The sequence below is a fragment of the Vombatus ursinus genome, unplaced genomic scaffold (genome assembly GCF_900497805.2).
Source record: "Vombatus ursinus unplaced genomic scaffold, bare-nosed wombat genome assembly UNPS02014941.1, whole genome shotgun sequence".
NCBI classification, from domain to species: Eukaryota; Metazoa; Chordata; class Mammalia; order Diprotodontia; family Vombatidae; genus Vombatus; species Vombatus ursinus.
Genome location: NW_020954719.1, coordinates 8,478,352 through 8,492,364, shown reverse-complemented (window position 1 = coordinate 8,492,364; position 14,013 = coordinate 8,478,352). Strand labels below are relative to the sequence as shown.

Sequence of the window (14,013 nt, the reverse complement as noted above, 5' to 3'; positions counted from 1 at the left end):
TAGCTTCTTCCTAAAGCTTTATGGTGACTTGAGCTCAACTTGTGTTTAGATACAGGCAATTTTTGTTAGGCATTAATATCCCCCTACTCCCGTAATTGGGCAAAACCAGGTACTTGAATATGGAAAGGAGTAAACAATAATTCCAGGGAGAAAGATTTCCCAGTAGCCAGTCTTTCACCTCAAGACTGCTCTGTTGGGGGTTTGTTTCCCCTTAGTTCTAGATGTAGGATTTTGGTAACTGCACCAACTATAGTGCAACTATAGTGCTGCTCTAAGACCCCACAGGGATGTATGAGGAGTCATATCATTGAGAGGTGAATAGTAGAGACAAAGAGCTATACACCCCAAGAAAGGGGCTTGTGTTGGTGCTTTGTTACCCTTTGTGTTATGGCTTTTGTGTAAGACTTGTCACTCTAAACAAAGTGAAATGAAGAGAATCTAAATTATGGCAACTGAAACAGGCTTGGAACACCTTTTTCCTCTAGGCTGCAATTTAGGACCTTCGAGTCAACACATTACCTGGTTGTTTTTGCCGGGGTTTTGGCAAATTGGTGACACACGTATGTGGACACATAAGAATATTACAAGGATGCAGCGACCCCTCCAGAAAGTGCTGCTTTGTCTGAGATATATGGATTCCTCCAAGTGGAGTTTTTGGCAAAGTATTGGCTGGAACTAGAGCAAGACAGTATACCCCAACTTGATGAATACTGTCAATTGCCTAAACAAACACAAAGAAAAACTGTTAATTAATCAACTTTATTATATTCATGATCAGTTCCTCCTAATATATTTTATCGCCTCTTACAGTCCCGGGCCTCTTCCTTCCTTCCTATTATATTATCAGTCCAACATCAGGAAATTAACATGATAATGGATAGAAACAGCACTCCTTCCCTTAAAGTCTTGTAAATCAATACTTGGGGGATAGGGGGAGGAAGGAAGGAATCCAGGTTGGGTAGATAGCAGCAACTACATACAAATCAAGACACAAGTGCCTCATACACCCAAAGGTCCCTTATTCCTTTTCAATCTGTGGCAAAGATGAGAAGTTAAAAACGATGCAAAAGCAGTCTGAATGAGCACACAGATGGTCGTTAATTTGCTAAATAAGCTCCTATGAGCCTGTGGATGAGTCAAAAACTGGACCAAGCTGTTTTGGTCTTTCATTTGGCAAGCTGAGGCAGACTACTACTCTTCAGCTTGGCTAAATTTAAGCAAAATGTTTTTGCTATAGCAATTGCACATGCTGAGCTTAAGGATGAGATGTGGCCTTAAAGAAGAATGGGTTAGCAAGCAGAAGTGAGAGTCATCTTACAAGGTTATTGTTCTTTTCTCATTCTTAATACTTACTAAGAATTAAAATAATAAGAAATCAAATTAATTAATTATAAATATATCATTATAATGATATATTTACATGTAATTATAAATATAAAATTAATAATTAAATTAAAATGAGAAAACAGAGGAGCGGGCTAACATGCATATTTATTTCTAAGTATTACTCAGAAACAGGCTGTACAGAAGGGAGAGGATTGAAAAATGCCTCTGGTTCATGTACGTCAGGGTCTATAGAATGCCAACAAGCCTATGTTATGAGTGTCTGCGATCTTTCAACTGGAAGTACAGTTTCTGGCATTATGTCACCTTTTAGTGATCTTTCCTTGGAAGATGTCAATTTAGGTGCTTACTATGTGAGTGCTTAACTGATAACTAATGATTATTTCTCTATAGTTGATGCTATAGCTCTGTTTATATGCCATGTTGTCTGTGAAAACTTCCCTGTTTTTCCCAGCTGTTCCTTACATCACCTTGTGTGTGTTTATCTGCCTTTATACAGATGCATGCTCTCTGAGAGGGTGGTTTCATTTTTGTCTTTGAATCTCTTGCACATGGCACAAGGCACACTTTGAATTTGCCCTGCACATAGTAGGCACTTAATTTCTACTGAATTGAATGATTCCCTTTGACTACCAATTTATGAGGTGTTACAGAAGTGTTATTCCTTACTCATTCTACCTCAAGCCATTACTATGATTCAAGAGTTCTGAAATATGAGAACACATGGGATACGGAAGAGCCAAGCCAATTGTGTGCTCTAGGTAAAGTCTCCAAATTAGATTCATTTATATGTTACTAATTCTCTGGGGTACTGTGAACCTTCACTACAACACATGCAACTTGACTTGACACAAAATATAAATAGCTGAATTAGTGCTGTGGAAAAGGGAGTTTTCTGTTATTACAAATGTGCATTTTACAAATCAAACAATAAGCATTTTAAAGGACCTACTATGTGCCAGCCACCACAGTAGGTACTGGGGATAAAAAGACCAAAAGATTAAAAAAAAAAAGGCAACTCTCTCGGGGTTTATACACTATCAAGAAAGACAACATGTACACATATCAGTATGTACAGAAAAAAAACAAAGCAAATGTACGGTAGTTATGCAAGATGCCTTCATAAATCAATAGGGACAGAGAATCATTCAATTCAAAAGCATTTATTCAGGCCCTATTATATTCAAGGTAAAAAATGCTTCTCATCATACTCTTTTATGTCCAGACCCAGTGCCCACTTGCTCTAATGTTTAGCTCTGGCTCTGCTGTCTAGTGCCTATTCTACAGTGTTCCTGGCACTAGGAAAACAATAATCCTCATCCACATGGCTCAGGTCAAAAAATATGATGTAACTGCCATCCCCAAAATTTCATTTTGCTATGTTCATAACGACATTCAACAGTTCAGTTTGATGGGGGTGGGAATTAGGGATGACTGGCATATGGAAGACTTCCTAATAAGTGGAGTTGTCCAAAAATGGAACTGGCTCTCTCAGGAAGGATGGACTGAAAACTGTAGTGTAGGTTTTTGAATGAAGACTAGATGACCACTTGTTCATGATGTTGTAAAAGGGAGACTTAATAAGGTAATGCGTTGGACAAGATGACCTTTGAACTCCCTTCTATCTGAGGTTCTGTAATTGCTTCCTAACTCTGAAATGATTTAGGCAAAAGGGACGTATTTCTGTTTCTTCAAATGAGATTTTTTTTCAAATGTGTTTTTTGTGTTTTTGCTAAATAAAGGTCTATCAAACTCAATCCTCTTTCAAGACTTAGAAGAATGAGGTAAAGAAGAGCCATAGACACGATATATACAGATCAATGAAAACATTACGAGACAAATTATAAGAAAGCCAAAATTTATGGCCAAGCTGCTCTGAAGAGTTGGGGTGGGGGGAACGCAAGGGAATCAATGCAAATTTTCACCAAGTTTTTACTATGCGATGCATCTTTCATTCTACGTCAGATACCCTACAAATATTCTCTTGCTATGTCCAAATCCTACTCATTCTTTAAGGCATAGCTTAAATATTGCCTCCTCTATGAAGTATTCTCTGACAACTCTGATGGCCAATGACCTATCCCTTCTCTAAACATTCTACATTTATAGTGTGTACTCGATAACATGTATAGACTGTCTAGTGCTACTTTCTATTTCATACAACTAGACTAGTTTCCTGCTCCTTAAGAGCTGGAACTATCTTTCCTCAAACCTGCTAAAGCTCTAGCACAATTCTAGGCACCTAGCTGTTGTTCAATAAATAGCCACTGACTGGTTCAAAACTAAACGTCTAAGATAGGTAACCATTTAATGATCATCAATTTTATGGGCAGAAAAACAAGTAAAGACAGATGAAATTGTTTAAACTTATACAAGAAAGAGACAAGAGTGACATGCAAAACATAAGAGTAGAGTTACTAGCTGGAAGCCAAGTGGAAGGGCCTTGGTGATTTACTTTGGACAGATTGAGTGGTACCTACCAGTCCTCTTTTGCCAGAAGTACCCAAATATATGTGGGTGACTGCTGTAAAGAACAAGGTGAGGGCCACAATTTGCAGGTGAGAACAAAGCTAACATCCACATTGTGACTAAGCAATGATTCTTCTCTCTCTAACAATAAAACCTACTGGTTCTAACTCCCCAAGTCTGGGAGGCTAGTTTACCTGTAGTACTCGGCTCATCCACTGGAAGCTATCTTCCTCAGAAGCATCAGGCCGCTGCTCTGCCACCACTACAATGCGCTCATCATAAAACACAGATACAGAGAACACAGCGATCCTGAGAAGGAAAAATCATAAATACAATGACACATTCAACCTCTAGTGAAATGAAATAAGGAAGCAAGCGGCCCTGGGAAGAGCAGTGCACTCAGAGTCACAGGAGCTCGGCCTGAGTTCCAATTATGTCACTTGCTAGCTGGGTGACCTTGAACAAGTGGTGGTGCCTCAGTTTCCTCATATGTGAAATGAGACTAGTACTTGCACTGGCTAATTCACAGAGCTGTTATGGGGCTCATTTGAGCTAAATATATAAAAACTCTGTGACCACAAAGTATACATAATAATAGCACATATGAACATGGGCTATCGCTATTACAGAGAAAGGGGACATCAATGCAACAAAGATTAATATTAAGTGCCACTCATTATACACTAGGATCTGAGGATACAAAAGAAGAAACGAAATAGTCTCTGAGAAAATTATAATAGAACAGATGTCATACAAGAAACAAAAATAATCATAATCAATATACTACTAATAACATGTTCACAGGAGAGGGCCAAAGAGTGCAGTACAAAATACTTGTGAAAGAAAATCACTTATAAATGAGGAGATCAGGGAAGGCTTCAGAGACAGAAAGGCAATGAAGCTGGGCCTTGAAAGACTTCAGAAAGATGAGGAGACTATCTTGTGAACAGGAGACACAGTGTGCAGAAAGTATGGAGGCTGAGCCTAGGCCTGGAATGTAAATTATAGCAAAGCAGTATCTTAGAAAGGTAGGTTGGAGCCAGATTACAGAAAGTCTTAAATCCTAGGGTAAAAAGTTTATTTTATAACAGAGGCTCTTAACCAAGGGGTATGTTTTCAGGGGTCTGTGAACTTGGACAGGAAAAAAATTATATCTTTATTTTCTCTAACCTCTAACTGAAATTTAGTATATTTAAAACTTTTATTCTGAGAAGGGGTCCACATGCTTCACCAGCCTGGCAAATGTGGCCATGACCACAAAAAAGGGATCTATTTGTACAAAAATATTTACAGCAGCTCTTTTTGTGGTGGCTAAGAATTGGAAATTGAAAGGATGCCCACCAATTGTGGAATGGCTAAACAAGCTATTGTATATGATTTTAGATGGAATATTATTGTACTATAAGAAATGACAAGCAGGATGATTTCAGAAAAACCTAGAAAGACTCACATGAACTGATGCAAAGTGAAGTGAGCAGAACCAGGAGAACATTGTATACAGTAATAGCAATACTATACAATGAAGAATATGAATGATTTAGCTATTCGCAGTAATACAGTGAACCTACACAATCCCAAAGGACTCATGATGAAATATGCTATCTGCCTCTAGAGAAAGAACTGATACCATCTGAATACAAACTGAAGCATGCTATTTTTCACTTTCTTTTTTTAAATTGGCATTTTCTTGTACAAAATGACTAACATGGAAATGTTTTACATGATTGTATAAACTATATCAGATTGCTTACCGTCTCAGGGAGGGGAGAATGGAGGGAGTGTGGGAAGGATAGAATTTGGAACTCAAAACTTTGAGAAAAATATTTAAAAAATTAAATTAAAATTAAATTTAAAAAATTTAAAAAATTGTTTTAACATGTAATTGGGGAAAAAATAAAATAATATTTAAAAAAAAAAAACCCTTTCCTGGTCCACCTCAAAACTAGTGCCTTCTCTCTCAGGTACCTCCAATTTATCTTGGTGGCAACAGTGTATAGAGTGCCAGGCCTGAATTCAGGAAGACTCGTCTTCCTGGGTTCAAATCTGGCCTCAGAAATTTAACAGTTGTATGACCTTGGGCAAGTCATTTGCAAACCCTGTTTGCTTCAGTTTCCTCATCTGTAAGATGAGAGGAAATGGAAAATCACTCTAGTATCTTTGCCAAGAATACCCTAAATAGGTTATGAAGAAATGGACACAACTGAAAATGACTGAACAACAACATATCTTGTGTGTATATGGTTAATTACATTCCGTGAACTCCATTAGAACGTGAAGGCAAAAAGTGGAATTTCATTCCCTGAAGGTAGGAACTGTTTTTTTTTTTTTTGCCTTTCTTTCTATCCTGAGCACTTAGCTCTATGCTCAGTACACAGTAAACACATAAATGCATGTTCACTTGACTTCATTTGGGAACAGGGAATTCAAAACTTTTAAACATGTATTTTTCAAAGCTAGTTTTCAGTTCCATGTCACAAAGGTAACTTACTTACTAAGAGAAATCCAGTTCAATCATTCTATCAAGAATTCTTAGCCCTTATCTAATGCTCCAAGCATATTAGAATTTTCTACTACTCACCTGCCCCTATAGACGGTCTTTATTGATTCAACTGCCAATCCAGTTGCAACAATGTCATCAGCATTATGTCTTCGGCCACTAACTATCTGCAACCCATCCATTTTTCCAACCACGAATACGAGACTACCCTGAAAAATAAAACAGCAGTCAACGGGCATCTGATTTGTGGGAACATATGTCTGTCTCCATATACCTCCTTGACTAAAAATTGCCTGATCCAGACAGAAGGCATTCTTTCCTATCTGTTTCTAGGATGAAATGTTAAATTGAAACCTTAAAAATACAGAAGAGCAATTAGTGATCCCATCTAATTTTCCACATGAGCCAGTTACATAACTTATTTTCCTGATCCATACTAAATGTTAGTCTATTTTTGTTATAAATTTTCAAGTAACACACTCACTGATTTACAAGTTACTGTTATGTAACATGGGAACTAAGAAGAGCAAACAATCTCAGGTGGAGTCTGGTTTCTTAGCTTTTTTAAGGACAAATTTACTTGTGTCTGGAATAAAACCAAGAGATACTCATTCACATGTTGTTCAGAGATCAGTCTGTAGGGTCAGGGCAAATGGCAAAGTCACGTGCTGGTGCTTTGTGCAGGTCAATTAAGGTGAAGAGAAGCAAGGCATCTCATTCTTGTCAGAACCTCCAAAAAGTCTGACTTAAAGGCAGCACAGCCAACAATTTCCCCAGAATTCTAATTACAAAAAAATTAATCATTTCTCTTCACTGCAAGCTTTTCTGAATTTACCAAACATACTTCAATCCTCCTTATAAAGGGCCATGCTATATTAACACATGGTAACTACTTTATCTAGGTAGTACTTCCTCTATTGCTGAAGATAATTCTTATCACTACTTTTCTATAAATTAGAATATGTTAATCAAATCGAATTTGGCAAGTATAACCGTGTAATGACAATTCTGAAAATTAGAAATGTCTTATTTTATGGAGCCAAATAAACTGAGTAGCCAAAGCAATACAACCTACCTCATAAAATAGATTATAATTTCTATTGAAACTATTTTAATTAATAAGTCATATTTCTCAGTCCTACCAAACTACTGAAATAATAAAAATCTGATCTACTCAGTATTTCATCTTGAACACACAGAAAATATAAGAACTAAAATATTACTTACTGGCCCAACAAATCCAAGCAATCCTGATCGGACAAAGGGCACTTCTCCAATAGGAGATCCTGCAGCATTAGTTGGAATCACCTAAATGGAAAAAGGAAGATGCTGAAAATAACATAGTAGTTTTAAAAATATATCATTTGATCAAAGTCACTAATACATTACACATTTTAATAAAACACTGGCTTTATGGGAAACCACTCCCAGGTCTTAAACAAAGAAAAGTTCGAAATTTCAATTTATAAATTCAAGGAAGTAGTTTTCCTTCTTCTAATTGCATTTTTAAAATACTATTTTTCTGTCATCCATCCATCCACTCTTTCATTCATTCATTTATTTATCATTCAAAATCAGGCACATGTAACTCTATGGACAAAATCCATATTGGAGATTGAAAAATTTTCGTTACCCTAAACCTGGCAGTTTCATGTCATCTAGAATTGATTCTTCTAAAAACAGAAGGAACTACTGTATGAGAATCTTGTTCCTAGTAGGTTAAGAAGAGGCTAGGAAGACAAAATACAAGGTAAGACAGATACCTCAAATGTGTTTTTGGTCACACCAGCAAGTCCAAAGTACATCATGCCTCCTGTTCTGGAGCTGACACAGATTTCTCCAATTTCATCTGTTTTGCAGAGGTGGGGGGGTCCATCTGGTTTCACAATGCACATCATCCCTAATGCATGGAAAATGTAGGTCATGAGTATAGATCACCAAAATAAACTATCCGTGGAAATGTTGGCATAGTTGAAATCAGTATTATCCCATTCTCTTTCATAGGATCACAGCATCATAAATTGAGGCTAAAAGGGACTTCTGAGGCCATACTGGTTCTTAACCAAAGGGTCTGTGGATAGATTCAGGGCGTCTATGAATTTGGGTAAGAAAAAAATTGCATCTTTATATTTTCATTAATCTCTACAGGGAAATTAGTATTTTCTTAAGTAATAAATGTAATCAACAAACCAAAATAATATTAGCAGTACCTGTGACTTTGTCATCAATAGAACTCAGATATTTTAATATCACATTATAATTGGAGAGCTCAAAATATTGTTTATGTTCATTGTTACTTTGAAATAACTACAGCTATTAGATTTAATGTTCAATCACATGACTACAGTTTTCTTGTCTACAAACTATATTTAAATATAAGTGATTTCCTTGGCAATTTTAGGTATCTTATTTATGCATTTAAAGAGATTATTCTGAGAAGAGTTCCATAGGTTTCACTAAACTGCCAAAGGGGTGCTTGACACATAAAAAAGTTAAGAACCTCTGATTTAGTCCAACCCTATCATTTTACAGATGAAGATTATAGGCCCAGAGAAGAGAAGTAACTGGTGATGGTCACAAGCAAGTTGAGTAACAAAGCTGGGATCTAAACCGAGGTTTCATGATTCCAAATTTGGTGCTTTTTCCACTTCATATTACTCTGCATTCAATTACTACATGTACAGATACTATATGTAAAATTTGCCACACTCAATTTACACATCACACACTAAAGATCTTAAGACTATTATGTGTCACTGCTGATGAAAAACAACTCTGAAGGCAAATGAAACTGGGGGTTTCACTGGGTCTTACTCATCTTTAGTAAAATTCCTTCCAGCTATGTCTACAGTCATGAAAACAATGCCTCCAACTCTCTGCACCTCTAAGAATCAGTAATTTTCTGTGTTTCACTTCCTGTCTTGAATAGATGCTTTATTTCCTTTGGGAAATGTGCATGGGGATGCTGCTCTTGGTAGCAGTAATTGCAGAAGAGGTCTTTGGAAGAATGACTGTAATTATTGCACCACCTCACCTGCACTGGATAAGCATTTCTGGCCAATACAACGAAAACCACATTTACTAGCAACAAGCACTTACAGAGGCCTTCCTTACATTGGAAGACTTTCTATTCATGACCTAATTAAGATTTCCTGGTAATGACTAATTACCCCCACTTTAAAAGCAGGGAGGCACTGAGAATGTAAGAAACTTGCCTGGGGCTATATGCCACTTGACATGCAAAGGTCCTAAGTGGATCCAGGATTCTGGGCTCCTGGACTCCTACTTTATCAGGCCCCACAAGCTCCAGGGACACACCCTTAAAAAAACTAGATGGCACTTCTTGTGACTCACCTCCAGGCATTACATGCCCCACATCCTGTACTGTAAGAGCTGAATTTTTATCTTCAGTATTGACACGGATTACCCCATAACTTAAGCCATTCATTGAGAGAATAGCTCGTCCTGGCAAAGGGGCCCCTGGAACTCCAGGTCTGAGAAGAAAAAAAACAAATTAAATTGGAGTCTAATACTTTTAACTATGGTAGTAAAACACTAACTCCATGAAATAAAAACTTGAATTCTTTCTGACTGAAGTATATCAGAAACCCAATACATTCTTATAGAATCACAGAGAATATAAGGAATGGCCAGAAGGGTGAGTTTTCATCAGTGTAGGAAAACATTCTCAATTTCAATTCAACAATCATTTATTAGATGCCTACTATATGCAAAGCAATATACTAAGCCCTCGAATGTGGGAGAAACAAAGTTTATATATACACACACAGATAACTATAACAGGTACATCACTGAGATGTACAACAAAATGCAAAGTGAGGTGGGGGGGCTTATCATTGATTGGTTGAAGTGGGAAAATGAGAGAAGATTTCATGGTGGAGGTATCTTCGTAGTTGAGCTTTAAAGGATAAGCTTTAAAGGATATCAATAGATAAAGTGGGGTGGGAAGAAAGCATACTCCAGTCATAGGGAATAGTGTGAGTAAATGGATGGAAATGGAAATATGGAGGCAATGTTCCTGCTTTGGCAGGAACATGGGAGTAAAGTGAGGTCTGAAAGATGGGACAGCATCAGATAGTAAAGGGTCTTGAATGCTAAGCAGAGGCATCTGAACATTAGTGGTGAGGAATATGGAGACATTGGAGATTTTCTGAGCAGAGGAGTGACATGACCAAATAGAGGTATCTGGAAAATAAACCTGGTAGAAGTAAGGATGGCTTGGAGGGGGAAGAGACTAGGCACAAAAAACGTGTTAGGAAGCTATGGAAAAAGTTCAAGAGGATAGTAAAAAGGGCCTATACTAGGATAGCAGTAGCAAAACCAGAAAGGGACTGCTGTGATGCAGTTTCCTGACATTTGCTATAATCAAGAACAGTTTATTTCAAGTCCACAATGCTACCTAACTAAAAAACAAAACAAAAAAAAAAACCACAGATAAAAACAATATGGAAAAAAAGCCTTATTTTAGTAGACTAGATCAGGCATGCACATTTAGCTTAATAGTAATGGTAACAGTAAGAAAATAAATGAAACTTCTTTTCTCAGGTAATGATTTAAATCAAAATACTGTCATCAGTCACCTTCATTCTATTAGGTTAGTAAAGCACTTTATTTCTCTGAATAAACAGCATTAAGTAAGTGTCCATGGGCAATACCAGGTGAGTACCAAACATTCCTTCTCAGCTGTAACATACAACTTTTTGTTCTGTATTTGATGAACTGAACAGTACCTGCGAATTGCTACAGTCATAGCTTCAGGAGATGTGGCACAAGGACAGATGGCTTCAGGTTTTAGACCATGGCTCTGAAACAGACTCAGGAAAGCATCACAGGACGAAACAGACCCTAAGCAAATAGAACAGACCAGCTTTAAACCTGATAATGGCGAATTTCATTATTGCAGTTTTTAAAAAGGTTCTAATGAGAAACAAATACAGAATATTAAATGTACATAAATTTACTTAAAACTATTTTATTGGCTCTATAAGGTACAATTATAAATTTCAAGGACAAATCCATGAACTCACATCTCAGGAAGAGCTGGACAGCACTGAAAGGTACACATAGGAGAAAGTGGATATTCCTACCAATTTACACAAATTTATTTCAAAATGTCAAAAATCTCATTTTTACTATCGACATGTAAATACTACAGACAAAGTCTGGTTATGCCAGTAGAGTTTATTTATTTTTTAAGCTATACACCATTTATTACCCTGTGCAAGAGAAGCTGGGCAGGCAGGAAGATGTTATTAGCCATTGGGCATCTTTGGACTACCAGGACCTCAGTACCAGTAGTAATTAGGTTTGAAGGGGCCCTCCTGAGGCAGGCCCAGGTACTCTCAGCTTTGTCAGCTTCCTATTCAGCTAATGAAGGCAGCCCTCAAGTCACAGCCTCATCCAGTTTCTTGAGCAGAAGTGCACCTGTACAGAATACTTCCTCTATGAGTCCATAGCTCAAATTGGGCCAGTGCCTGGTTATTGAAGGAGTTGTTTAAGATAAAGTCAGAATGACCCTGAAACTGTTCGTTCTTTAGCTTACAGCAAACCATTTGTGTTTCATTTTATCTTCTCCACTGCATTTCTGTTCAGTCACTATGAATCTATTTCCACATCTAAGGATCCAACAGTATATACAATGGCACTGTCTTTCATTTCCTCAAATACCTGCTCAAGATGATGTCTAAAGAGTGGCAAAGATGCTTTTCTCTTTGTAGGCTTCATACATCTAACAGTTCTCCACAGAAGCCTACAAATGTTTCTGGTTGATGCCTGTCTCTGTGATGAGGATTCCTGCATGCCCCAAAGCCCCAAATGGTCTGAATGAGCACAGCAGTTCTTGCTCACATCACTGTGTCCTGCCACTACAGTCACATTACCCAAGATCATCATATCTGCGGTGTCTCTGATGCCATCAAGTAAGAACTCATGGCAGCCAGCCATACAGGTTGACAAACTTGCTCTTGGAGACAGAACTATTCCCATTGATGGCTGGCACTTTTAGAACTCTGTTGGCCTTCATCTTGTATAGATTGTGGACACCTGGGGTAATCTCTGAGACACTTTCAGAAGCTGAGGGTATATGGTGTGAATGAGAGTTGTGAGGTCTCCACCATCACCCTGGATCATGTCTGAGGGGCTGCCTGTTCTTGAAGCAGAGGATCTATTCAATGTACCAGAGGTATTCTTTTTTTTTTTAATTCTTTATTTTAAAATTTTTTTTTAATTTAATTTTTTAGTTTAATTTTTTTTTAGAGGTATTCTTTATCTTTCTTCCCCTTCTGAGCACACACAGGAATGACAGTTTTGGAAACGGTAGTTGCAGCATGTTCCCTAGTGAAGCAAATGTTGTAACTGGGCCATCAGCACCCAGGGCCATCACCATCTCAATGAGGACAGTTATCTCCATAATCACATGGAGACAATCAATGATTCAGGCTACCCTCAGTAGCTTACAGGCTGAAAAAGTGTCATCAAGCCAGGCATCTCACTTTCCACAATACCAAAGACTTTGAGCCTCTAGGTAGCCGGGCTGACATCAGCAACTCTGCAGGAAATTTGATAAAAATGCTGGGGTGTTCTCTATACCAACAAAAGGAGCTAGAAAAGACCACTGAGTAGGGATGTTAGGGATGGGAGTGGTAAGGCCAAGTCTAGCAGCAGGGTACACTGAGAGGAGAAACTCCAGAAGTTTAACAATCTGTCCTAAAATAACTCAATTTGTAGGAGGGGAGATGGTGGAGTGAGAGGAAGCATTTTTGCCTAGCTTGCCCAGAAGATCTATCTTCACAATGATGTAGAAAATGTACTAGACTGAAATCTGATCATGAAAGGTCACAAATTTTGGGGAAGGAGGGAGGGAGAGAGAGAAAGAGAGAGATCAATAGATCTTTGGACACGGGAGAAGGGAGGTGGCCAGGAGCACGAGTGGTGGCAGCGGTAGAGAACATTCCAGTGCCCGGGGATGGAAAGAAGATCAGAGCAGGAAGCATCAGGTAGAAAGAATCCCAGGGAATCCTGAATCAGCCCTGAGTGTAGGAATGAGTGTCATCTGGCAGCTCTACTGCACATTACCAAGTTTTGGGTTCCAAAGGCTAGGTGGAGAGGAGTAGTCACAAGTGAGCATGGGCCCCAGTTGTATGAGGAAGGAACAAGTTCTGGAAACATAGTTGCATAGTTCTGAGCTCCAGAACAAAACAGCAAATCAGCTGCAGCCTGTTGCCTGGCACATAAGCCTACAGTGGAATAAATAGGACCAAAAGAAAGCCAGCAGTTCAATTGCTCTAAATCTGTAGAATTTCCCATCAGCCTAATGGTATCTGAGTTCAGCAGCAGTCTACTGAAACTCAACCACCCAGAAGCCAACAGACCCAAACCTGAGTCAGGAATTTGCAGAACTGTGACCAGGAGGGCAGTGAACAGACCTTTCCTTGGATCACACCTCTTTGGGAAAACTTAGAGGTTCCCAGGCTGAACTGTGAAAGCAGGAAAAAGATAGAAAAGGATAGGGGCTTGGGTCAGCCTTCCCCTGCAGAAGTGGGCAGAGCCTAGTACCAATATAAAGTACAAAGTCAAGAAGGAGGCTGGAAGAATGAACAAATTAAAAAAAGGAACCTGACCATAAAGAGCAGAAGCACCACAGAGAGCTTTGGAAGAAAGAGAATTATCAGCTTGGTAAGAGC

The 14,013-nt window shown here is 38.3% G+C and overlaps 1 protein-coding gene across 1 annotated transcript in view; it reads right to left on the bottom strand.

Moving 5' to 3' along the window:
• DIP2B (disco interacting protein 2 homolog B) overlaps positions 1 to 14,013 on the bottom strand; it is a 195,284-nt gene that overhangs the window by 38,096 nt on the left and 143,175 nt on the right. Inside the window, exons 17-23 of the mRNA XM_027844301.1 lie at positions 11,062 to 11,176; positions 9,665 to 9,804; positions 8,074 to 8,210; positions 7,538 to 7,618; positions 6,392 to 6,519; positions 4,008 to 4,122; positions 520 to 721 (exon numbers count right to left, since the gene is read on the bottom strand). Coding sequence (XP_027700102.1) covers positions 520 to 721; positions 4,008 to 4,122; positions 6,392 to 6,519; positions 7,538 to 7,618; positions 8,074 to 8,210; positions 9,665 to 9,804; positions 11,062 to 11,176 — 918 coding nt within the window. The remainder of the gene's footprint in view (positions 1 to 519; positions 722 to 4,007; positions 4,123 to 6,391; positions 6,520 to 7,537; positions 7,619 to 8,073; positions 8,211 to 9,664; positions 9,805 to 11,061; positions 11,177 to 14,013) is intronic.